The sequence below is a fragment of the Micromonas pusilla genome (assembly GCF_000151265.4).
Source record: "Micromonas pusilla CCMP1545 genomic scaffold MICPUCscaffold_10, whole genome shotgun sequence".
NCBI lineage: Eukaryota > Viridiplantae > Chlorophyta > Mamiellophyceae > Mamiellales > Mamiellaceae > Micromonas > Micromonas pusilla.
The window spans coordinates 23,936-47,159 of record NW_003315891.1 but is presented as its reverse complement, the minus strand read 5'-3'; the positions used below and the strand labels follow the sequence as shown (position 1 = coordinate 47,159).

Genomic DNA, 23,224 nt, shown 5'->3' with positions numbered 1-23,224 from the left:
ATCGTCGCGATCGATCGATGGCAAATTCTAGGGCTCGCTTCGAGCGCTGACTGGAGCGCGCCACGCGCCAAATAAAAATCCAGAAGAAAAACCTGCAAGCAAGATTCAAAAGATGCGGAGGCGTCGACCACTTCACGGAGCGCCGTCGGACGTCCGCGCGCTCGCGAGACCCTCCCCCTTCGTTCGTCCGTCTGTTCGCGGCGAAGAAACGAACGACGAAAACATGAACAGCCCCCAGGCGAAGCTCCGCCGCGTGCGCGCGGAGGAGGAAGCGCGCGCGGGCCCGTCCCTGAAGAAACTCAAGACGGATCTCCTGAAGAAAGTCATCACGAAGACGATCGTGAAGGAGCAGCACGCGGAGTCGGTCCGGAAGCTCGAGTTCGATCACCTCCCTAACGGCGGCAAGAACCTCTTCGCGACCGTGGGCGGGGACTTCGCGACGGTGTACGACGACGCGCACTTTGGCGATCACGTCGCGGTCGTCCTGCAGGCGCGTTCTATACACTGGTCCCCATACGACCGCGTCGGCGTCGTGAACGCCGATCCTTAAGGACTTTGCCCGGCGTGTCTCTCCGCCCACCCCTCGGTTTCAATCCCCGTCCTCGACGCCTTTCAACTCCATCTGACGCCTTTCAACTCCACCCTGACGTTCGCTCGTATGGAACGACCCTGCAGTTTAAAAACGAAAAGACGACGCACGTCGCCGGCGGGGATCTCACCGCGTGCTGCTTCGTGAACGGCGCGGGGTACACGAAGCACGAGCTCGGGGACTGCCTCCTCGCGGTCGGCGGCGGCGACGACGCGTGCGTGCAGATCATCTCCCTCGTGGAGGGGAGAGTCGTGAAGCTCATGAGAGGAGGGCCCGAATCGAAGATGTTGCATCTCTCGCCGGCGTCGACGGCGAAGCCGGAACGCCTCGCCGCGCTCACCAGCGACGGCGTCGTGACCGTGTGGGACTGGCGCGAGGAGAAGCAGCTCGGGTCGTTCGCGACGCACGACGCGGTGAGCGTCGCGATGAAACGCGATGGGGACGGGGCGTACACCGGGCACCAAGACGGCACCGTCAAGGAGTGGACGTTTCCGTCGGGCGGCGGCGCGTGGGGAAACTTTCAAACCTTAAAGACGCTGCCGGTGACGCACGACGGCGTCGCGGTCGACTGCGTGCGCGTGATCGGCGAGAGCGGCGACCGCGTGGTTTCAAAGTCCATCGACGGCAGGATCAAGGTGTTCGACCTCGCCGCGGAGAAGACGCTGTCGTCGTTTAAGCTCCCGGGCGCGAGGAAGCCGATAAAAAGCGCGAGCGCGCTCCCACACCTGAGCGATTTCGGCGTGGACGCGAAGGGCGAGTTCGTCGTCGCCGGCGACGCCGACGGCGTAGTCTGCGTGTTCGACGTCGCGTCCGGCGAGTGCGTCAAGCAGATTGAGCAGGACAGGGACTTTAAGGATAAAAACGTCGTTCGCGCGTGCGGCGTTTCGCCGGATTGCAGGCACGTGCACGCGTGCATGGGGCCGGGGATCGTGTGGAGGATGGAGCATGTTCCGGAGCTGGATGACGAGGAGACGGACGGGCCGGGGACGCCGCCGGAGGGGGAGTGCTGCTGATGATGATGAATAATAAACGTTCGTTATCGTCGCGTCCGCACGCGTTTCCGTCGTTTCCAGCGCGTTCACACTGCACTGCAACGCGACGCGACGCCAAAAATAAATAGCTCCGAGATCCGGTCGTTCCTCGTCACACCCATGGCGCCGGCGGCGCGCGCGGGCGTCGCGCGCGTCACCGAGCGCCTCCTTCAGCTCGCCGTCGACGCGGACGAGCCGCCGTCGACGCGCGATGCCGCGAACGGCGACGTCGGCGAGCGCGACGACGTCGGCGGTCACGGCGAACGCCATCGCGAACGCGATCGCGATCGCGCGACGACGAGGGACGTCGACCCGGCCGTCGCGGTCGACGCCTTGCGCGCCGCGTACGTCCCCGGAGGCACGTCGTTCTCGGACGTCCGCGACGCGTTCGTGGCGCTGCTGCCGAGCGTGACGAACGCCGCCGCGTTCGTCGTGGCGTGCGCGGAGTCGCTCGCGAGGAGGACGCCCGTCGCGTCGTCGTCGTCGTCGTCGTCGTCGCCTCTCACGCAGATGATGCTCTCGGCGCTGTCCACCTTCGCGACGCCGGCTCCGCGCGCCGCGTTCGCGACGACGGACGCGAACGCGACGCGCGTGGCGTGCCCGCGCGCGAGAGCGCGCGCGGCGAGGCTCGTGATGCGCGTCGTGCGCGCGGATATGCGACGCGAACGCGTCACTGGCGGAGGGGAGACGACGGAGGACGCGATCGCGGTCGACGACGATTTCGACGACGAATTATTAAATCTCTCGATGGAACCCCGCGCCGTCGCGAGGCTCGTCGCGGTCGTCGGCCTCGATCTTCCCGACCTAGTAGACGCGCGCTGCCGGACGCGCGACGACGACGACGACGACGACGACGACGCTGCTGACATGGCGCTGACGTGGTACGTCGGACGAAATGTCGGACACATGTCCGACGCGTCGCGCGTCGCCGCCGCCGTCTCCCTCGTCAAACACTTCAACCTCGTCGCGTTCGCGACCCCCGCCGCGCTGGCGTCGCTCGTGCGCGCGGGGCACGACGTCCTCGCGGACGCGCTCGCGGGCTGTCTCGATCGCGCGGCGAGGGAGGCGTACGCGAGGGCGCACGCGGGCGTGGGGACGCGCGCGGAGTGGAAGCGGTTGGCGCGGCTGGGGCTGCCGGCGACGACGACGAAGGCGCGTTCGTTCTATCTCACACTGGTCCCCGTACGACCGCGTTCGCGTGGTGAACGTCGATCCTTAAGGACTTTCTCGCCCGGCGTTCGTTTCTCTCCGCCCAGGGTCCCTCGCTTTCGATCCCGACACACCGCGCACCGCGACGCCTTGCGACTCCGCTTCTGACGCCTTTCGACGCCTCCCCGACGTTCGCTCGTACGGACCCTCGAATTACCCAAAGGCGGGCGGCGCAGACGTCGAGCGGCGGCTCCGCGCGCTCGCGCGCGAGGGGCGATGGGACGTCGCGAACGCTCTCGCGGGTGAAGACGCGGCATCGATCGCGTTGATGAAGACGTTGACCGCGGAGGAGGACGCGATGAAGAAGACGCGATCGGATCTGCCGCCGGCGCCGGCGCCGGCGCCGGCGCCGGCGAACGACGACGGCGACGGCGACGCGCGGTTCTTATCGCTGGACATCCCGCCCGCGTCGATCCTTCTCGTGGACGCGGTCGAGACGCTCGACCGCGCGATCGACGCTCTGAAAGACGACGTGGTGATCGGTTTGGACACGGAGTGGAAGCCGGACCCGCCGAGCGCGCCGCGCGGGCGGCGGCGGGCGAAATGGCAGCCGCGAAACGCCGGGAAGAAGACGGAACGTCCACCGCCGCGGAACCCCACCGCGCTCGTGCAGCTCGCGGGCGAGCGCGGCGTCGTCCTCGTGGACATGCTCGCGCTGAGGTCGAGCTCGGTCGAGGTCGCGGCGGCTCTGCGCGCGATCCTCACGGCGCCGCGGATCCGGACCGCCGCCGGCGCGTCGGAGAGAGAGTTAGGTGCGTTCTCCTTACACTGGTTCCCATACGACCCCGTTGGCGTGGTGAACGCCGTTCCTTAAGGACTTTTGCCGTCGTGTCTCTCCGCCTACACCACGCTTTCAATACCCGCCCTCGGCGCCTTTCAACTTCAACTGACGCCTTTGAACTTCACCCCGACATCGCTTTGTATAGAACGACACTTAATAAAAACGCCGCCGACGGTGGTCGGGTGGGGCCTCCGCGACGACCTGTCGCGGCTCGCGGCGTCGTACCCCGGCCCCATCGCGGACGCCGTCCGCGACGTCGCGTCCGCGCTGTGCCTCCAGGAGCTCAGCGGCCCGAGAGGCCACCGACCGGGGCTCTCCGCCGCGTGCGAGGCGTGGCTCGGGAGAGGGTTGGACAAATCGCAGACGACGAGCGATTGGTCGCGGCGGCCGCTGACTGCGGCGCAGCTCGCGTACGCCGCGCAAGACGCGCGCGTGTGCGTGCGTTTGCTGAGAGAGGCGCACGGCGGGTCCGCGGCGGGAGCGGTGCCCGCGGCGGCGTTCTTAGGAGTTTTTCTTCAGAGTGGATCGACCGCCGCGGAGAAGCGCGACCTCGAGGACGCGAGAGAGAACGAAGACGAAGAGAACGAAGACGAAGAGGAAGAAGACGACGCTCGCGCGTCGACGCCGCTGCCCCCCTCCGTCGTCGCGGCCGCGCTGCGGGATCGCCTCCCGAGCGCGGGCGGCGACCCCACGATCATCGAGCTCCCGCGCGACACCGGCCCGAGCGCGTCGGACGTCGCGCGCGCGCTCGGGGACGGCGTCGCCGCCGCCGCGGTGCTCAAGACGGTCGCGCTGGTGATCCGCGGAGGAGGAGGCTCCGCCGCGTCCGCGCCTGATGTGACGAAAGCCAAAACGCCGGACGCGCTCTCGCCGTGCGTGCTTCTCCTCCGCGGCGTGGATAAGGTCGATTTGCACTTGACCGCGGCGCACTTTAACGTCGCGCGACGGCGCGTGCGGCTCGCGACGGCGAAAGAATGCGTCGAGATGTTTGGATACCCGCCCGGGAGCGTTCCGCCGCTGGGCCATCGGCGAGCGACGCCGACGGTGATGGACGCGAGGGCGAGGGGGTTTCGAGGCGGCGCGATGTATCCCGGCGCCGGCGCCGCGAATTTGGTCTTCAAGGCGCTTCCCGCGGTGATCGAGCGCGTCGCCGCCGCGGTCGTCGCGCCGGTCGCGGTCGGAAGCAGAGCCGAGGACGCCGGCGCGACGCCCGCGTCCGCCGGCGACGGCGCCGTCGGTCGTCGTCACAAATTCGTCGCCGACGGCGCGCTCGGCCGCCTCGCGCGATGGCTCCGATGCTTGGGCGTCGACGCCGAGCACGTCCCCTCGGGCGTCGCGAACGAGCACGGCGCTCTGCTCGCGCTCGCGCGAGTTGACGACCGCGTGATTCTCACGAGAGACCGACGGTTGGCGGCGCGAAGAGACGCGTCGGCGTCGTTTCTCGTCGACGCCGACGATCCGCGGCGACAGCTCGCGATCGTCTCCGATCACTTCGGTCTGACGTTCGAACGATCGAGGCTGCTGTCTCGATGCGCCAAGTGCAACGGCGAGGTATCGCGGCGGTGCACGGAGGAGGAGGTGGACGCCGCGGTGGCGTCCGGGGAGGTTCCGAGGGGCGTCAGGGAAGCCACGGAGGACTACTGGCGCTGCGGGCGGTGCGAAAAGATTTACTGGGTCGGTCCTAAGTCGCACCTCGCGATGCGGTTCATACGCTGCACGGTCGCGCCGCTCGTGAAGAACGGCGGCGACGCGGGGCTTGAAGGCGAAGATGCCGAGGAGGAGGAGGAGGAGGAGGAGGAGGAGGAGGAGGAGGAGGAGGAGGAGGAGGAGGAGGAGGAGGAGGAGGAGGAGGAGGAGGAGGAGGAGGAGGAGGAGGAGGAGGAGGAGGAGGAGGAGGAGGAGGAGGGCGAATACGTCGAAGGAGGCTGATAGACTAGACTAGACCAGACTCTGGCTACTAGAAGAGCCGAAGCGTTTTTTCCAGCAGCGCAGTGACAGGACCGGATCGCCGCGCCGCGCTGGCAGTGATGCCGCACCAACCCGCTCTCTCCGTGACAATTGGCGACCGCGTCTTCGACGCTGGTCCCTCGGCGGGCACACCTCCCGGCGCCGTGACGGATCACGCGCGGGGGCGTTCGTCCGAGAAGCGCACGCGAAGGGCAGTGCGAAGCGAACCCACGGCATCGCGCGCGCGCGAAGACCCCGGGGGCGGGACGCGATCTCTCCGCGGAGGAGGCTGCGGGGATCTCGCGCGGCGGATTCATTCGTCACCGATTCGCGCCCTCCTCGGCGAATTTCGCGCGCGACGACGTCCCGGGGAGGGCGGCGAGGAGAGGACGCGATGACGACGGCCGCGACGCCGCCGTCCGCGATGGAGACGTTCCACTCCAAGTTCAGGGAAGCGCTCACGCACGAGCTCGAGGCGCTCGTGAAGGATCTGCGCGCGGCAGCGGGATCGATCGAGACGTCGCGCGACGCCGCCCCGACGACCCCGATGATCGACGACGATCCCGCCTCGCCCTCGCCCGGGAACAGCGCATCCACCGCGAAGCACACCGCGAACGACGCGAACGACGCCGTCTCCGTGTCGACGATGATCCGCGAGCTCGTGACGCGCTGGAGCTTCGTGCTGACCACGTACAGAGCGCACGTCGCCGCGGAGGACGCCGTCGTGCTCCCGGCGCTCGCCGCGAGGGTGAACAACGTCGCGCACGCGTACGAGCTCGAGCACGAGGCGGAGGACGCGCTGTTCGACGGGATCACCGCGGCGCTGGACCGCGCGATGGGCAGTTGCGGCCGCGAGGGAGCGGCGGAGAAGGAGGAGGAGGGTGCGGGAGGAGGAGGAGGAGGAGGAGGAGGGATCGACGACGGGATCGCGACGGGGAAGACGGAAACGGCGGCGGCGAAACTGCCGGACGCGTTGCTCACGGCGGTGCAAGACGCCGCGAGGACGGCGCACGCGGCGAAGACCGCGCTCGCGCAGCATCTCCTGAAGGAAGCCGCGCACGTCGTGCCGCTGTTTAACAAGCACTTCACGGAGACGGAGCAGAGGGATCTCGTGTCGAGATTCATACGCGCCATCCCGAGCGCGAGCGTGGGGCCGGTGCTGGCGCGGGGACCGAGCACGGGGGAGCAAGGGCCGCTGCGGACGTTGCTCGCGTCGTGGCTCGAGACGGGGAAACGCGCGGGCTGGGGCGGTTACGATGACGGCGCCCTGGAAGACGGAGGAGGAGGAGGCCACGCGGCGAAGCGCGTGAAGAGGGTCGCGTCCGAGAAGGACATCGCGGGCGTCGCGGCGAAACCCTCTCCGGCCCCGGTGGGTCCGATCGACCACATCTTTCAGTTCCACGAGGCGCTCAGGAAAGAGCTGCGACGCCTCGAGGCGGACGTCCTCGCGCTGCCGCCGCCGGCGGATGAGACGAATCGCGCGAGCGCGCTGCGAACGCTCGAGGGCCGGTTCGTGTTCTTCTGGGGCGTCTACCGCGCGCACTCGCGGAGCGAGGACGAGCTCGTGTTTCCCGCGCTCGAAGCGAAGGAAGCGCTGCACAACGTCTCGCACTCGTACACGTTAGATCACGAGCACGAGGCGGCGCTCTTCGTGGAGCTGGACCAGTGCCTTCGAGAGCTCAGGCAAGCGGCGGGATTGGAGGAAGTGGCGGAGGTGGAGGACGCGAGCGGGCGCGGCGGCGGCGGCGGCGGCGACGTCTCTCCGGAGAGCGTGCGGACGAAGGCGACGGTGAAGCACAAGACTGCTGAGGCGCCGAAGTCGGAGCCCGCCCCGAGCGCGTCCGAAGCTTCCGCGTCCTCTTTGAAACCGAAGCTCGACCACGCGGCGGTGCTCGAGGTGGAGCGCCGGCTCCAAGGCGCGTGCGTCGCGGTGCGGACGTGCCTCGAAACCCACGTCGCGATGGAGGAGGCTGAGCTCTGGCCTCTGTTCGAGTCGCACTTCACGGTGAGCGAGCAAGCGCGGCTCGTCGGCCTGATCATCGGACGGACCGGCGCGGAGGTGCTTCAGTCGCTTCTGAGCTGGCAGCGGAAGGCGCTCACGGAGAAGGAGAAGGCGGCGATGATCGGGTCGATGCGCGACGCGAGCCGAAACACGCGGCGCGTTCTATACACTGGTTCCCATACGACCCCGTTGGCGTGGTGAACGCCGATCCTTCAGGACTTTTGCCGGCGTTACTCTGAGCCCACCCCTCGCTTTCGATCCCCGCCCTCGACGCCTTTCAACTCCGACTGACGCCTTTCAACTCCACCCCGACTTCGCTTTGTATGGAACGACCCTCAGGTTCGCGAGCTGGTTAGAGACGTGGTGGAGCAGCGAAGAGGTCGCCGACGCGGACGCGAAAGCCGCCGCCGCGAAGGGCGAGGGCGAGGGCGAGGGCGAGGGCGAGGGCGAGAGAGACGCCGCCGCCGGGGCTGCTCCGGGGGGCTCGTCGGCGCCCCGAGACGCCGCCGCCGCCGCCCACCGCGGGGATAAACCGAACGCCGCGGCGGTGAACGGACTCGGCGAAGTCGCGGAGTACTTACACCTGCAACAGCAACAGCGAAGCTCGAAAGATAAGTCGACGGCGGAGACGCGAAGGGCGAAAGCCGCGGCGGCGGCGGCGGCGGCGGCGGCGGACAAGACTGGATACACCCCGTCGTGGGACGACATGTTCCGCATGAACCGCCAGCAGCTCGAAGAGGCGGCGCGGACGTTATCCCGCGACGATTCGCTCGCCCCCGAACGTAAAGCGTACCTCATGCAGCACCTCCTCGCGGCGCGGTGGATCTGCGCGCAGCAGCGGCGGAAACAGCTCGCGGAGGCGAAGGAGACGAACGATCACGGACGCGGCGGGGGCGCGGCGGAGGAGGGCGCGGGCGCGGGCGCGTCCGCCGCCGTGAAAGACGGGGGGGGTGCGTCGACGCCCGGCGGCGACGGCGTCGTCGGAGGGTCGGGCGCCGGCGCGGAGGAGGCGGCGACGGCGCCGCGGCACGAGCCGAACACCGCGTCCGCCGCGCTCGCGCTCGCGGGCGCGAAGAGCGCGGCGTCGTTCCGGGAGGAGGAGGAGGAGGGCGGCGGCGGCGGCGGCGGCGGCGCGTCGTTGTGCCAGCCAATTCCGAGCGCGGAAAAAATCAGACGGATGGGGTGTAAGCACTACGCGAGAGGCGCGCGGCTCGTCGCCGCGTGCTGCGGCGCCGCGCACGTGTGCCGGTTCTGCCACGACGAAGCTGAGGACCACACGATCGATCGGTACGCGACGACGGAGATGGTCTGCATGGCGTGTTCGAAGAGACAGCCGAGCGCGCGCGAGTGCAACGCGTGCGGCGTCGTCGTCGCGCGGTATTTCTGCTCCGTGTGTAACTTCTGGGACGACAGCGAGGACAGGGACGTGTACCACTGCCCGTTCTGTAACGTCTGCCGCCGAGGTAAAGGTTTGGGGAAGGACTTCTTCCACTGCATGCAGTGTAACTCGTGCGTGTCGCTCACGATGGGCCCGCACAAGTGCACCGCCGGGGAGGGCGGCAAGGCGGATGACACCCCGGACGGCGGGGCCATGGAGAGCGACTGCCCGGTGTGCAAGGACTTCCTTTTCACGTCCGACACTCCGGTGAAGTGTTTACCGTGCGGGCACTTCATGCACACCGCGTGCTTCAGTTCGTACACGAAGCACTACTACACGTGTCCGCTGTGTCGGAAGAGTTTAGGGGACTTTACCGCGTATTTCCGAATGCTCGACGCGATTCTCGCGGAGGAGCGCGCGACGTCGGAGGACGACGGGAAGACGAAACAGAAAGTCGCGTGCAACGACTGCGGCGCGGAGACGCTCGCGCCGTTTCACTTCGTCTACCACGCCTGCGAGAGCTGCCGGAGCTACAACACGAGGGTCATCGAGATCGTTCGCACGGACGGAGAATAGGGTGGAGGAAGCGCCCGACGCGGAGACGACGTAGAATTTAGAAAGTCGAGAGCGACGCGCGTTTCGTCGTCCGTCGCGTCGTTTGACGTCGCAAATCAAATCAAGTCTACGAACGTGATACCTAACGATAACACACCACGGATTCACCTCTCTCGCCTCTCCTCGAACATCCACCAGCTAAGTTAGTTGTTACGATAATACGCGACATCACCGCTGCATCACTTAAGCTCGCCTTGCCTCGCGTTGGCGATGTCCTGCGTCTCCGGCCCGTCCCCGCTCTTCGCCCTCGCCGCCGCGAGCGCGGCTTTCAGACGCGCCATCTCTTTGTTCACGACGTCCTTCGACGTGTCGTTCTTGATCGTCCGCACCCGCGTCGCGTACGTCAGCGAGTTTTGCGTCTCCTCGAGGTTGTCGTCCGTGGGCGAGACGTTCACGAACATCAGCGTCTTCGCGTTCCCGCCTAAACTGTCGGACATGAGCATCGTGAGTTTGTGGTCGCGGTAGGGGATGTGGCCGCTCTCAGACGCGAGCGCGGAGATGACGTTCCCGAGCGCGCTGAGGGACTTGTTGATCGCCTGCGCTTCCTTCATCTGCTCGCCCGCGGCGCCGGACTTTTTCGTGCGCTCGCTCCCGGCGAGATCCACGAACGAGAGCTTCCCTCTGGTCACCGCCTGCGTCTGAAGGTCCGTGGTTTCGATCACGAGCGAGAAGATCAAGTGCGAGCGCGACGACTCGACGTTCATCTTCGTGCTCGACACCTTCCGCACGTTTAAACCGGACGTGATCACGTGCTTAATATCGTCCTCGGAAGAAACGGGCACGGTCGTCGCGTTTTGCACGGTGACCCAGCCTTTCGCGTCCTTCTTGATGTCCAACTTTGGCGGGTTCTTCTGCTTATCCGGACCGAGGAGCAAGTCGTTTACGGAGTCTTGGTACAGCTCGAGCATGTACGCTTCCATCTTCACCGTGAACTTGTTCTTCTTCGCGCCCTTGTACACGATCTTCATCACCTCGGAGATCGCCCTCGGGGTCAACCCCGGGTTCTTATCGTCGCCGTAAATCGTAAAGGTTTTCCCCGAGCCCGTTTGCCCGTACGCGAAGATGCACACGTTGTACCCGTCAAAGGCGCTCTGGACGAGGTACTTGGTGTCCTCGAACACCTGTTCCTGCGGCGTCTCCGCGCCGAAGACGGTATCGAACGTGTACGACCGGTTCTTCCGCTCGTCTTTCCACGGGTGCTCGACGGTGAACTCGTCGGGAATTTGGAGCGCGACGTTTTGTTTCTCCTTCGTCTCTTTCCCCGTCAGCGGCCGCGTGCGCGCGTACACGCGAATCTTCCCCTTCATGTCCTCCATCTGATTAAAGTACCGCTTCCGAAGCGTGCTCTCCTCTTGGTACTTCTGCTCCAGCTCCGCGATCTTCGCCGTCTGGTTCTTCATGATCGCCGCGGCTTGCTTCTCTTTCCGCTCCACGTCCGCCTTGAGCTCGCGCAGCGTTTCGAGCTCTTGAAGATCGCCCGCGACGGCGTCGTATTCTGCGCGCATCGCGTCGAGCGCTCTGTTCGCTTCCTCGAGCGACTCCGCGGACGCGCGCGTGGCGATCTCTGCGGCTTCGTACTTCTTCCGAAGGTCTTGGGTTTCTTTCGACGCGCTCGCCGCGCTCTTCGCGGCGTCCTCTTTCGCGCTCGCTTCCATCCGCGTCAGTTTTTGCTCCAGGAGCTTCTTTTCTTTTTCCAGCTCCTTCACCCTCCCCGCGTCCGCCTTCCCCGCGGCTTTCGCGCCCGCGCCGGCCGCGCCCGCGGACTTCAACGCCGCGAGCTCCGCGGCGTCCGCGTCCGCGCGGTCCTGCATCGCCTGGACCTGCTCTTTCGCCTGTTTCAGCTGGTACGCGAGGTCCGCGCGCTCGAGGATGAGCTCGTCGATCTTTTTGTTCGTCTCCTCGCTGCTCCCGCCCCCCTTCCCGCCGCCGAACGCCTTGTCCGACGCCTTCTTCAAGCTGCTGCTCGCCGCCGTCGCGTGCATCGCCGCCGCGGGGACCTTCTTCGTCCCATCGCTGCCGCCGAACGAGTGCGCGGCGTTCTTCTGCTTTTTCTCCGCGTATCGCTTCGTCATCACGTCGTTGATGTGCGTCTGCAACGCGATGCAGATGTCCTCGCCTTGCTTCGTGTCAAACTGGAAGATGTGTAACACCCCCGCGACGCGCATCTTGAAGAACACCGCGGCCGCGGAGGAGCCAAATTGCATGATGTCGCGCAGCTCCGCGCTGTGGAGGTACTCCATCGGGACCGGTCGGAAGAAGTGGATCCCGCGTTTGTTGATGCCGAGGACAATTCTCCCGGGGAGCAAACCGATCGGGTCTTCGATCCGTTTCACCGGGAAAAAGATCGAGCCGCCGTACGGCAGCGCTCGGATCATCGTGAGAAGGCCGAGCCGCGCGTCGTCCTTGCTGTGGTTCAACAGGAGTTTGTGCCTGGACATGACCACCGCGGCGAGTTCTTCGCGCGGGGCGTTGGATAAAACCGCGCGCGGTAAAAACCTCCCGAGCGCGTTCGCGAGTTCGTCCACGTCGCGCATCGCGTTCCCTTCCTCAGCTTGGATCTGAAACGCCGCGAGTTGCATCGAGTCATCGTTCCCGACCGGGTAATTACCCCCCAGGAAGTCGTGCTTCGCTTGGAGGTAGGACAAGTTCACGAACATCGGTTCCGTGATGGCCTCGTCCGTGTCGCGGAACATGCGTTTTTTAAACACGATTCGGCACTGCAGCGACGGGTCGGACTTGCTCTCGCGAAAGTCGGACAAAATGTCAGACACGAGCACGCCGTCCTGGATGATCACGCTCTCCTCCGTGCCCTCGCCCTCCTTCGCCGCCGCGGACGCTTTCGACAGCAGCGTCTTCCGCGACGTGAAGAGCGAAAACGTGGAGTATTCCTTCAGTCGAATGATTCCCGCCAACGTCTCCACCGCCTCCCCCACGGTGCTCTGAGGGTCGTTCCATACAAAGCGACGTCGGGGTGGAGTTGAAAAGCGTCAGAAGCGGAGTTGAAAGGCGTCGAGGGCGGGGATCGAAAGCGAGGGGTGGGCGGAGAGATGCGCCGGCAAAAGTCCTTAAGGATCGGCGTTCACCACGCCAACGGGGTCGTATGGGGACCAGTGTATAGAACGCGCCTGCGCCGTGTACGGCAGCTCCTCGAACGTCTCGTCCAGGAAAAACACAATCGTGGACAAGAACCGATCGTTCGCGATCGCCTCGATCTCCTCCGTGATCGGCGCGTGCCGCCGCATCCCGCACTTCATCGTCTTCTTCAACGCGTTCAGCGCCTTCACCGCGAGCGCTCGCACCTCGCGCGAATTTCGATCGGCGTGCGCGCACTCGTTGATGTACTCCGTCACGAACCCGACGAAATCGCGCGATGGGCACACCGTCGCCGCGGTGAGATGCGTCAGCTCCCACGCCCTGATCGCGGACCGCGCGTCGTCGTTCGCGCGCGTCGTTCGAAGCACCATGAGGAAGAGTTCGTCCCTGAGCTCCGATCGTTTGCACGTCTCCTTGACGAGTTTGGACAGCGTCGCGGACACCTCCACGAGCGGCACGTCGTCGGTCACGAGCTTCAGCACCGCGGGGCTCATCTTCACGCTCTTGCTCACGCCGTCGCTGGAGAGTTTTAGCAACGCCGTCGGCATGGGGCTCGCGCTGTGCGTCATCATGTCCTCGACGGTGAAATCCCCCGCGGCGGCGGCGGCTTCTTTTTTCTTCTTCTTGCCGAAGATGCCGCCCCCCTTGGCCGCGGCCTTCGCGAAGACGTCGACTTGGAACCGTTCGCTGAGGGTGTTGAGTGTCACGAACGCGTTGTCTCCCGGGATGTACCCCGCGCCGGGAGAGCCGGGGGAGCCGCCGCCGACGCGCGTCGGGGATTTGGCCAGCGACCTCGACGCCGGGAACGCGGGGAGCTGTCGGGGGAACGCGCGACGACGACGGCACGGGGGGACGCGGGAGCGTCAGCGGGGAGGACGAGAGGCGCGCGCGACGCGATCGCGGTGGACGCTTCGCGCGCGAAGAAGGCCCCCGTCGAGAGGAGCGAGAGCGTCGCGACGGCGACGTCGCGCGGACGGCGCGACGTCGCCGTCCCGACGCCGATCTGAGGCCGCGGGCGGACGCGCGCGCGTCGCGCGAAAAGTCGCGACGAGCGGGCGGACGGACGGATCTCTCTCGATCGACGCACCCCGTCGTCGATCCCGGCCATGGGAGGCAGCGATCCGGACATCGCGCGCGCGGTTGACGGCGTGCGACTTCGCGCGGGGCGTCGCGGGCGTCGGCGTCGGCGTCGGAACCGCCGCGCGCGCTTGGGTGTGCTCCGCTATCCGCGCGTCCGACGTTTCATCAACGTTCTCCTTTTTTTCGAGGGACTGCGCCTCGGGTGCCTGAATAATCGACCGGCCACCCCCGGCCCGGCGCGCGAGTCGGCGCGCGACGGTTTGAGTCATCCGAGACGAAAACGCGTGAGGGCGCGTAAGTTACGATCGCTTCGTCGATCTCACGCGCTTCCACCCCGGGGCGCGCCGCGCCGCCGTCGGTCGAATGCAGATCGACTTCAGCGCGGACGGGTTCGACTTCGCGACGAGCGTCGGGTACGAGCGCGCGGTCGGCGACGGCGAGCCGATCGTCCTCTGCGGCGTCCCGCTCGTCGTGGAGCAAACGCGCGACGTCGACGACGACGGCGGCACGGGCAACGTGCTCTGGGCGGGGGGAGTGCAGCTCGCGAGAGAGCTCGAGCGCGGCGTCGCGCGCGATGAGCTCAAGTGGCGGCTTTTGCTCGCGGAGATGGACCCACGCGACGGGAGGAGGAAGGAGGAGGACCACTTGAGAAGCGCACCCCGCGCGATCGAGCTCGGCGCGGGGTGCGCGGGCCTCCCGGGCGTCGTCCTCGCGTTGCGATTCGGAATGCGCGTGACGCTGACCGAGCATCCGCTGATGATCCCGACGCTGACGCGAAACCTGGAGTCGATCAAGGCGCAGGTTAACGCGCTGGCCGGCGCTGGCTCGATCGAAGAAGACGCGGTGAACGCGGTGAACGCGATCGAGATCCGAGCCCTGGACTGGGGCGACGACGACGCGTTGGCGGAGCTCGCCGGCGGGCCCGGGTATCAGGCGCGTTCTATACACTGGTCCCCATACGACCCCGTTGGCGTGGTGAACGCCGATCCTTAAGGACTTGTCCCGGCGCATCTCTCCGCCCAGCCCTCGCTTTCAATCCCCGCCTTCGACGCCTTTCAACTCCGCTTCTGACGCCTTTGTACTCCACCCCGACGTCGCTTTGTATGGAACGGCCCTCAGCTCGTGGTGTGGGCGGACGCCGGGTACAGGGGCGATAACGCGCTGCTGCTGCGCGCGGCGATCGCGTGCGTGTCTCCGTGCGGCGGGATCGTGCTCGCGTGCGAGGCGCTGCGGTCGGAGACGGTGACGAGGACGTTTCGAAGGAGGTTCGGCGAGTGCGGGCTGTTCGTCGTGGAAATTTTAGGCGAAGGCGGCGACTCGAGCGAGACGTGGACGTTCACGATGCGGTGGCAGCGCAAGGCGGAGGGGATCAAAGCCAGGGAGGCGATGGCGTCGAAGCGGTACGTGAGCAAGAGAGTGATGAGGGACGAGGACGAGGGGTCCTGGGGCTGGGGGAGCGAGTGAAGCGAGGAGGAGGAGAGCGTTCGAGTCGCGTCGACGACCGAACGTCCGTCGTCGACGGCGAACCTGTATTGTTATTCTGTTGTTGGAATCGTGTCGTTACAACCGTAAGGATAGTTGTAGATGGCAACTTACGACGATCGATCATCACAACGCCTGGATGCTCTCGCAGAGCTCGTCCACGAGCGCGGCCCTCTGCGCGGGGGACGCGACGCCCATGTACCCCGGCGTCCACGGCGCGGGATTGGCGGCGTTTTTCCCGTTTGAAACCGTCGCCGACGGCGTCGCGTCGTCTCCGCGGAGCTCGCCGTCGCGATCGCTCTCCGGGGAAAAACTCGACGCGCCGCCTCCGCCGCCTCCGCCGCCGCCGACGTCGTGAAACGCCTCCGCGGCGACTCGTGCCGCGGGGTGCTCTCTCAGCTCCGCGAGCTGCCTGCGCACGCGCTCGGCGTCGTCGTACCCGCCGAACCCCTCCACCGGCGCGGCGCTCGTCGCGCGCGGCTGCTGCGACCGCGGCTGCGGGTGTTGTCGACGATCGCGTTGACCCGTCGGGATCGGGCTCAGGGCGTCCACCTTCGCGCTCCGCGCCTCGCGTCGTAAACGCGCGGCTTCCTCCTCCGCGTGGAGACGTCGTCGTCGTTCCTCGTTCACCGCGGCTTCCGCACGGAGTAACGCACTCTCCGCGGCGGTTTCCGCCTCGCGTAACTGCCGCTTCGCGTCCGAGCACTCGTTCCGAGCGACGCGCGCGTCCCTCGCCGCGTCGTCCTCCGCCGCGCGAATTTGCGTCGCCGCCAGATCCCTCGCGCGTCGAATCTGCTCGTCCCTCGCCTCCATCATCTCCACGCACTTCGCCATGACGTCCTCCTCCCTCGCCCGCGCCTCCCCCTCGGCCCGCCGCGCCTGCTCGAGATCCGTCAACGCTTCCGCGAGTTTCCGCCGCGTGCGCTGAGAGCCGTTCAGCAGTGTTCATCGGTCAGTTGGTTGAAAGGGAGGGACCCGCGCGATCAAACGTTGAAACCGAAAAACCGATGGGTGAAAGAATATCGTTGGCACTGTACTCGTAGTGCGCACCTGCTCCTCCTCGGCGCGTTCGCGCGCGCGCTTCGCCTCGCCGACGCTGATCGACGCGCGCTCCATCTCCGTCGCCTCCCTCGCCGCGCGCAGCGCGCCTCTCAGCGTCTCGATCTCGTCGTTCGCCGCGCGCTCGATCGCTCGCGCGCGGCCCTGCGCGGCGTCGAGCGCGCCGCGCGCGTCGTTGAGCGCCGCGTCCTTCGCCGTCGACGACGCGGCGGCGTCGCGGCGGAGGTCTTCCAACTCGCGTCGCGTCGCCGCCTCCGCGCGTCGCGCGTCGTGCGCTTCTTTCCGCAGCCTGAGCGCCTCGCCCGCGTACACCTCCGCCTCGTGCTCTTCCGCGGCGGCGGCGAGGCCGACCGCGCGGTCGCGCGTCGCCTTCGCCTCCGCGAGCTCGTTCTTCAAGCCGCGGACGACGTCTTCGAGCGCGCGTTCCTTCTCCACAGCCGCGGACGCGACTGCGTTTTGAACCTTCGCGTCGAGCTCGCCCTCGAGCGTCGCTCTCGCCATCTCCGCGTCTTGCGCGCACGCGCGCGCGATCGCCTCGCGGCTCTCTGCCGCGGTCGCACGCGCCTCGCACGCGTCCGCGCGCGCTCGCGCCTCCTGCGCGTCGCGCACGACGCCGTCGAACGCGCCGTACCGACGCTCGAGCGTCTCCGCTTTTTCTTTCCAATTCGCCGCCGCCGTCGACGCCGACGCGAGGTCCCTCTCGAGCGCCGTCACCTTCTCTTTAAGAGACGCGATCTCCTTCGTCATCTTCGTCTTCCCGGCGTGGTTCTTTTCGATCGCGTCCATGCGCGCGGTGCCGACCGCGACGTCGAGCGGCGCGGTCTTCTCGCTGAGCCTTTTTTCAGTCTTCTCCGCGCGATCGACGGCGGCGTTGGCGCGTTCCACCGCCGCCGCGGCTTCCTCCTTGGCGCGCGCGGTCTCCTCCTTGGCGCGCGCGGCGTCCCCCCGCGCGCACGCGAGCTCCTCTCGAAGCGTCACGGTCAGGCGCGCGCCCTCGTCGCGCTGTCTCTTCGCGCTGTGATCCGTCGTCCGCACGTGCGGCGGAATCGCGTCGAGCAGCGGCGCGACGGCGGCGATCCAATCCGACGCGCGCTTAGGGTCGAGGGTCCATACAAAGCGAAGTCGGGGTGGAGTTGAAAGGCGTCAGATGGGGTTGAAAGGCGTCGAGGTGTGTCGGGATTGAAAGCGAGGGGTAGGCGGAGAGAGACGCCGGGAGAGGAAGTCCTTAAGGATCGGCGTTCACCACGCCGACGCGGTCGTATGGGAACCAGTGTGAGAGACAACGCGCCTTGGACACCGCCTGCAACAGCGCGCGGTGCTCCGCGCGGTGCGACACCGCGCGCGCGTTCGTCGTCGCGACGCGGAGGAGCGCGTCGAAGTCGCTAGAACCCGCCGATGCGCTCGCTCTCGCGGCGTTCTCCGCGCGCCTCCGTTCCTTCTCGCTCTCGAGCTCGTCCGTCGCCGCGGCTCTCGCGAGCTCTCTCTGCGCGCCATTCCATACAAAAATAGTTCATCGGTCAGTTGAAAGGGGAAGCGATCAAACTTTGAAACCGAACCGAGCGGTGGGTGAAAACTTTTTGTATAGAACGCACCTGAGCGCCGAGGAGCTCCTTCGTCGCGCCCCGCACCAGTTTCACGAGGAACGCGATCGCGGACGCGATGTCTTCTCTCGCGTCTTCCCCGGGCGTCGCGCCGCCGGCGCCGGCGTTATTATATTCCGCCGTGAGCGGGTATAACACCCCGTTCGGCGCGACGCACAGCTGGCGGATGTCCACTCGCGGCTCGCCGCCTTCGACGAGGAGCGCGTCCGGGTCGACGTTTTCCTCCTTGGCGGCGGCGCTGACCGACGTCGGCGTCTCGGGGGAGAGGGCGAGGACGCCGACGCCGCCCCGCGCCGCGTCGTCCGTGGGCGTCGCGAAGCCGCCTTGGAACGGCGACGACGGTTCGACTTCCGACGAACCGCCGCGACGGTTCGGTGTGTCGACGGACGCGACCACCGGGGACGCGAACCGCACGTGCGTCCCGGCGCCGGTTTTCGATTTCGACACGCGTCGAATGTTCGATCCGGGGAGGACGTCGTCGTCGTCGTCGTCGTCGTCGCCGCCGGCGGCGGCGGCGGGTGGGCTCGCGTCCACGACGAACGGCACGCGCACGGGCGGGGACGGGCGCGACGGCACGGGGGCCTTCCGCGCCGGCGAGGAGCGCGTTTCAGCTCGTACCGGCGACGCCGGCGGCGTTCTCTTCTTTTTCTTCTTCGCCGCCGCCGGCGGCGGCGGCGGCGCGGTCGGCGCGGTCTCCTTCTTCTTTTTCGCGGCGTCCGCGGCCTCGAGCTCGGCGAGATACGAGAACTCGTCGAGCGTCAGCTTGCGGTCGTGGTCCGCGTCCAGGCGTTGAAAGAACGACTCGACGACGTCCCTGCTGCCGTCCTCCTGCCGAATCCGCGACGCGAGACCTAACCGCGCGGCGACGTCCGGGTTCGCGCGCAGCGCGAGGACGAGCTCTCGGATGTTCACCGCGCCGTCGCCGTCGCGGTCTAGGGTCTGGAAGATCGCCGCGAGGTCCGCGTCGACGCCTTCGTCGTCGTCCGACTCGGAAGGGTCTGACGACGCGTCGTCGAATTCGTCGTCGTCGTCGTCGTCGTCGCGGTCGATGAACCGCACGTGCGTCGGCTCGGCGGACAGCGGCCGTCGCTTCGGCGAGTTCACCGCCTTGACCGGGCTCGGCGACGCGCGATACAGCGGCGATCGCGCGCGCGCCTCCGCGGCGGCCGCCTCCGCGCGCTCGTGCGCGGTCTTCCGCGTCGTCGGATGCTTCGATTTGTTCGTCGTCGTCGTCGTCGTCGTCGTCGTCGCGCGTCTCGGCACCGACGGCTTCTTCGCGCGCGCCGCGGGCGCGTCGATCGGCTCCGCGGACCACATCCGCGCGTTCGACCTCGCCACCTTGCTCCCCCACGCCGGTCGCGATGACAGCGGCGCCCTCCGCGGCGGCGTCTTCGCCTTCTGCGTGCTGTAAGAGAGCGGCATCGTGCCCGGCGCGCGGGGGGCTCTGGCGCGGACGACTCGCCTCTTTCATCAGTTTCCTCGGTCGGGTCCGCGCGTGGAAATTCAAACTGACCGTTGGCGGGCTCGCTCGCGGCCGTTTCGAGCGCGCCAGTTACCAGCATCATCAGTTTCGTCGCGCGAAAAAAGATCTCGGAGCGAACGAGCGTCGTCGCGGTCGCTCGCGCGCGCGGCACTCGCGTCCGCGCCGCCACGGTCCGCGCCTCCGCGAGAGGCGAGAGAGCGAGAGAGCATGGCCCGCATCGCCGTCGAGCGCGCGTCCGCGCCGCCCGCGGGGAAACACCGCGTCGAGCCGCCGCGGAAGCGCGGCGGGCGCGACGGGTCCGCGATCGCGAACGACGACGATTTCGGCGGGGGGGGGAAAAGCGACAAACGCTCGTCGCCGCGTCGTCGACGACGCGAGGGCGTCGACGGACGTGGCAAAGTCCAGGTGGATCTCGCGCAGATCGCCGCGGGCGCGGTCCTCGGCGTCCTCTCCGGCGCCGCGCGATGGGTCGTGCGCACCAAGTTCGGGAGGAAGAAGAACCGCGGCGATTGCGACGGCGACGGCGAAGAGAGAAGATCCTCGGTCCGCGCCGCGAAGAAGCCCGTGGACGCTGAGAAGCTCGAACTGATGAAGAACGAGCTGCGAGAGGCGATGCAGATGCTCGCGGAGCAGCGGCGGTCGATGGACGAGCAGCGGCGGTCGATGCGAATGATGCAGATGGAGAACATGCGATTGAAGGAGGAACTCACGAGGAACGCCGCGGAAGTGATGCGCTGCGCCAACGCCGCCGACGCCGCCGTCAAGGCGGCGAAGGCCAAGGCGGAGGACGACGGCGGCGCGTCGCCGAGAGGGGTGATGTCACTGCCGTCGTCGCGCGCGTCGTCGGTGTCGCCGACGGCGGCGGCGCCCGCGGCGGCGACGGCGGCGGCGACCTCCTCGGAGCCGCACACGCCGACGCGAGGAGGCGGCGCGACGGAGGAGGAAGAAGCGCGCGCGCCGACGTCCCCGGAGGAAATCGTCGACGCGGTGCTGGACGAAGTCGTGGAGACGGCGTCGTCGCCGGAGCCGAAGTCTTTGGCGGCGGAAGACGCCGACACCGACGCCGACGCCGACGCCGAGGACGAGGTCGAGGTCGAGGACGTCATGCCGGACGCCCCCGATGACACCCCCGGCGTGGACACGTGGGCGATGGTCCCGCGGGGCACGCCGAAGAGCAGCGACGGAACGCGCGAGGGGGAGGACGACTTCGCGTCCGTCGACGGCGCGTCGTTTCGAAGCGGCCTCAGCGGGATGTCGAAGATATCCGAGATGAGCACGATGACGGCGGTTCAGGCTGCGCTGACGAAGGCGAAGTTTAAGCACCACATGTGGCAGAAGATTCAAGCGCACCGGTGAATCGGATCGGAGCGCGCGCGGGGAAGGAAGGGTGGGGGGGACGGGGGTGGCGGCGTCGACGACGCAAATTTTAATGGTTTATTTTTTCACGAAAATGGATTTTTCCGTAGCGTAGCGTCGTCCCCTCGCCCGCGTCGGTTCCTCCTTCTGTTACATCACTTCACTTCTTGATCCGCTTCAGCGTCCACCCCCCCGTGCCGTCAGCGTGAAAGTGCAAGTGCGAGTGATGAAACTTCTTCAGCTCCATCCGGTGCGCGATGCTAAACGCGGTGATCCCCAACGTCCCGAGGTGGTCGTAGAAGCTCCCTTCCTCGTCCGGGTTGATCGCCGACGTCGCCTCGTCTAACACCGCGTAGGACGGCTTGTGGAAGTACAGACGCGCGAGCCCGACCCTTTGCTTCTCCCCGCCGGAAAGGACGTCCGCCCAGTCGTGCGGCACTCTATCCAGCCCGTGCGCGTTGACGAGCTTCAGGAGGTTGACGCGAGATAACGCCTCGATGATCTCGTCGTCGAAATCGCTCGACCCGGCGCGCGGGTACATGACCTGGTCCCTCAGCGAACCCGACACGAGGTACGGCTTTTGCGGGACGTAAAACACCTGGAACGGGCGCGACGCGGCGGACGAGGTCGTCTCCGTCCCTCCCTCCTCCTCCTCCTCGCTCGCGTCCCGCGAGTCGTCGTCGTCGTCGTCGTCGTCGTCGTCGGACCGCTGCACGTCCGGACGGGTCACGACGCCCGAGGCGGGTTCCCACAAGCCCGCGAGGACGCGGAACAACGACGTCTTCCCCGCGCCGTTCGCGCCGGTGACGAACAGATTCTCTCCGGGCTTGAGGTCGAAAGAGACGTCTTTCACGAGCAAGCGGCCGTCGGGGGAGTACACGGAGACGCGGTCGAAGCGGACGCCGTCGTTAGCGGCGCCGCTGAGGACGACGCCGCCGGCGCCTGTTCGAACCTTCTCCGCCGCCGCCGTCGGACCACCCCTCGGCGCGCTCAGCTTCTTCTCTAACGCCGCGACGATGTTCTTCACGCCGTTCTCGGTCGTGGTCCCGTTCGAACCACCACCGGTCGTGGTCTCGTTCTCCGGATCACCGGATGGAAGCTTCCCGTGCGACGGCGTCCGCGACAGCGGATCGTGATACGTCGGACTGTCGACGGCTTCCAACAGCTCGACGACGCGCGCGGTGAAGCCCGAGAGCCTCTGGAGCTTCTTGTACACCATCATGAGATCCCCGACGCTGCTGCTCGCGCTCTGGATGAGCGTGTCGGACTCGCGGTACCGCGCCGCGATCTCACCGGGGGATCGTCCGCCGTGACCGGCTTTCGTGAGAAACGGAAACGCGAGCACGGGCCAGCCAATCATGGACGCGAAATACTTCACGAAGTACTGATCGATGACGCCTTGCTTGAACTGGAGGTAGAAATAAAACTGCTGCCACGTCGTCGTCGCCTCGAGTTTCTGGTCTAAGATGGCGCGCTCGCGGTCGCTGCCGTCTAAAAACGCAACCTCCTCCGCGTGCGTTATGAGTCGCGAGTGCATCCGGCGGAAATCGCCTTCGAGCTTTTGCGACCGCGCGATGTATTCCGAGAACGGCGGGCTCACGGCTCGTATCACCGCACCGCTGAAGAGGAAGTAGGAGTAAAGGACGACGAGGCCGCCGTAACCCATGTTCTCGCCCATGCGCATCGTGGAGAGGATCACGTCGAGTAAAGGTTTGAACGTCCTCGAGAACAAATCCGACGCGGTGTGACAAAACTGGTTCAGATCGTCCGCGATCCTCTGATCCGCGTTGTCCAAGTTCCCGACCCGCAACACCGCGGCGCGGTAGTACGCCTGGTCGCTGAGGTACCGCTGATGCACGTACGTCGTCAGCCTCTGACGGAACGACAGCGATATCGAGTTCGTCATGTACTTCAACGCGGAGTTGACCACCGAAGCCGCGACGCCCGAGACGAAAAAGTCGCCGAGGACGATCCCGAACTTCTTCCAGCTGTGCTCCATGACCGCCTGGAGGCCGTCGCCGCCCTTGCGCGCGATGCGCAGGGAGATGAACGAGCGCGACACGAGCAGCAGCGTCTGGATCGCGAGCAGCGCGGCTTCTTTGGAGTTCAACGAGGGAACGACGATCTGGAGGACGAACGCCATCCGCTTCACGAACGTGCCGTCCACCGCCGCCTGCTTCCGCGCGTGCGGTCGCGCCGGCGCGGGCGGCTTCGCCGGCGTCGTCGTCGCGATCGCGGCGGCGTCGTCGGAAGCGCCGGGCGCGGCGGACGCGATCTTCTTCTTTCGATCCCGGCGCTTCGCCGCCCTCGCCGCGGCGCGCGCCTTCGCTTCGGTTCTCGCCGCCGCGAATTGGCTCACCAGCTTGGGCTGCGACGTGTTCTGGATCGTGTAGTACGCGAGCCCGCACATGCCCAGGGAGAGAGACACGCACAGTCTTCGATCCTTGCGGTAGTCCGCGAGGACCTTGCCGAGGACGTCCATCACCGCGACGCGCGTCCCCGTGCGCGGCGGCGCCAT

General features: G+C 67.0%; 7 protein-coding genes across 7 annotated transcripts; 4 read left to right on the top strand and 3 right to left on the bottom strand.

Annotated features, from left to right (window-relative positions):
- Nucleotides 1-112: 112 nt before the first annotated feature.
- MICPUCDRAFT_50948 (uncharacterized protein) lies at nucleotides 113-1,630 on the top strand (the record flags this gene model as incomplete). Its single annotated transcript, XM_003061554.1, has 2 exons — nucleotides 113-523; nucleotides 676-1,630. The coding sequence occupies 2 exons, from the start codon at nucleotides 113-115 to the stop codon at nucleotides 1,600-1,602; spliced, it is 1,338 nt and encodes a 445-aa protein (XP_003061600.1). The 3' UTR covers nucleotides 1,603-1,630.
- A 110-nt stretch (nucleotides 1,631-1,740) lies between these two features.
- On the top strand, nucleotides 1,741-5,539 carry MICPUCDRAFT_50947 (uncharacterized protein; the record flags this gene model as incomplete). The annotated part of the gene is made up of 3 exons (XM_003061553.1): nucleotides 1,741-2,776; nucleotides 2,877-3,581; nucleotides 3,756-5,539. The coding sequence occupies 3 exons, from the start codon at nucleotides 1,741-1,743 to the stop codon at nucleotides 5,537-5,539; spliced, it is 3,525 nt and encodes a 1,174-aa protein (XP_003061599.1).
- A 442-nt stretch (nucleotides 5,540-5,981) lies between these two features.
- MICPUCDRAFT_50946 (uncharacterized protein) lies at nucleotides 5,982-9,513 on the top strand (the record flags this gene model as incomplete). The annotated part of the gene is made up of 2 exons (XM_003061552.1): nucleotides 5,982-7,756; nucleotides 7,899-9,513. The coding sequence occupies 2 exons, from the start codon at nucleotides 5,982-5,984 to the stop codon at nucleotides 9,511-9,513; spliced, it is 3,390 nt and encodes a 1,129-aa protein (XP_003061598.1).
- Nucleotides 9,514-9,567: 54 nt separating this feature from the next.
- MICPUCDRAFT_45791 (uncharacterized protein) lies at nucleotides 9,568-13,139 on the bottom strand (the record flags this gene model as incomplete). The annotated part of the gene is made up of 2 exons (XM_003061316.1): nucleotides 9,568-12,491; nucleotides 12,645-13,139. 2 exons carry the CDS (start codon nucleotides 13,137-13,139, stop codon nucleotides 9,732-9,734), a joined length of 3,255 nt encoding a protein of 1,084 aa, XP_003061362.1. The 3' UTR covers nucleotides 9,568-9,731.
- A 949-nt stretch (nucleotides 13,140-14,088) lies between these two features.
- MICPUCDRAFT_50944 (uncharacterized protein) lies at nucleotides 14,089-15,189 on the top strand (the record flags this gene model as incomplete). Its single annotated transcript, XM_003061551.1, has 2 exons — nucleotides 14,089-14,700; nucleotides 14,845-15,189. The coding sequence occupies 2 exons, from the start codon at nucleotides 14,089-14,091 to the stop codon at nucleotides 15,187-15,189; spliced, it is 957 nt and encodes a 318-aa protein (XP_003061597.1).
- Nucleotides 15,190-15,333: 144 nt separating this feature from the next.
- On the bottom strand, nucleotides 15,334-20,456 carry MICPUCDRAFT_41496 (uncharacterized protein; the record flags this gene model as incomplete). Its single annotated transcript, XM_003061315.1, has 4 exons — nucleotides 15,334-16,131; nucleotides 16,258-17,229; nucleotides 17,895-19,272; nucleotides 19,381-20,456. The coding sequence occupies 4 exons, from the start codon at nucleotides 20,454-20,456 to the stop codon at nucleotides 15,334-15,336; spliced, it is 4,224 nt and encodes a 1,407-aa protein (XP_003061361.1).
- A 419-nt stretch (nucleotides 20,457-20,875) lies between these two features.
- On the bottom strand, nucleotides 20,876-22,888 carry MICPUCDRAFT_1313 (ATP-binding cassette superfamily; the record flags this gene model as incomplete). Its single annotated transcript, XM_003061314.1, has 3 exons — nucleotides 20,876-21,304; nucleotides 21,422-21,739; nucleotides 21,860-22,888. Coding segments are annotated over 3 exons (1,776 nt in total), but the record flags the coding sequence as incomplete, so codon positions are not given.
- Nucleotides 22,889-23,224: the final 336 nt, after the last annotated feature.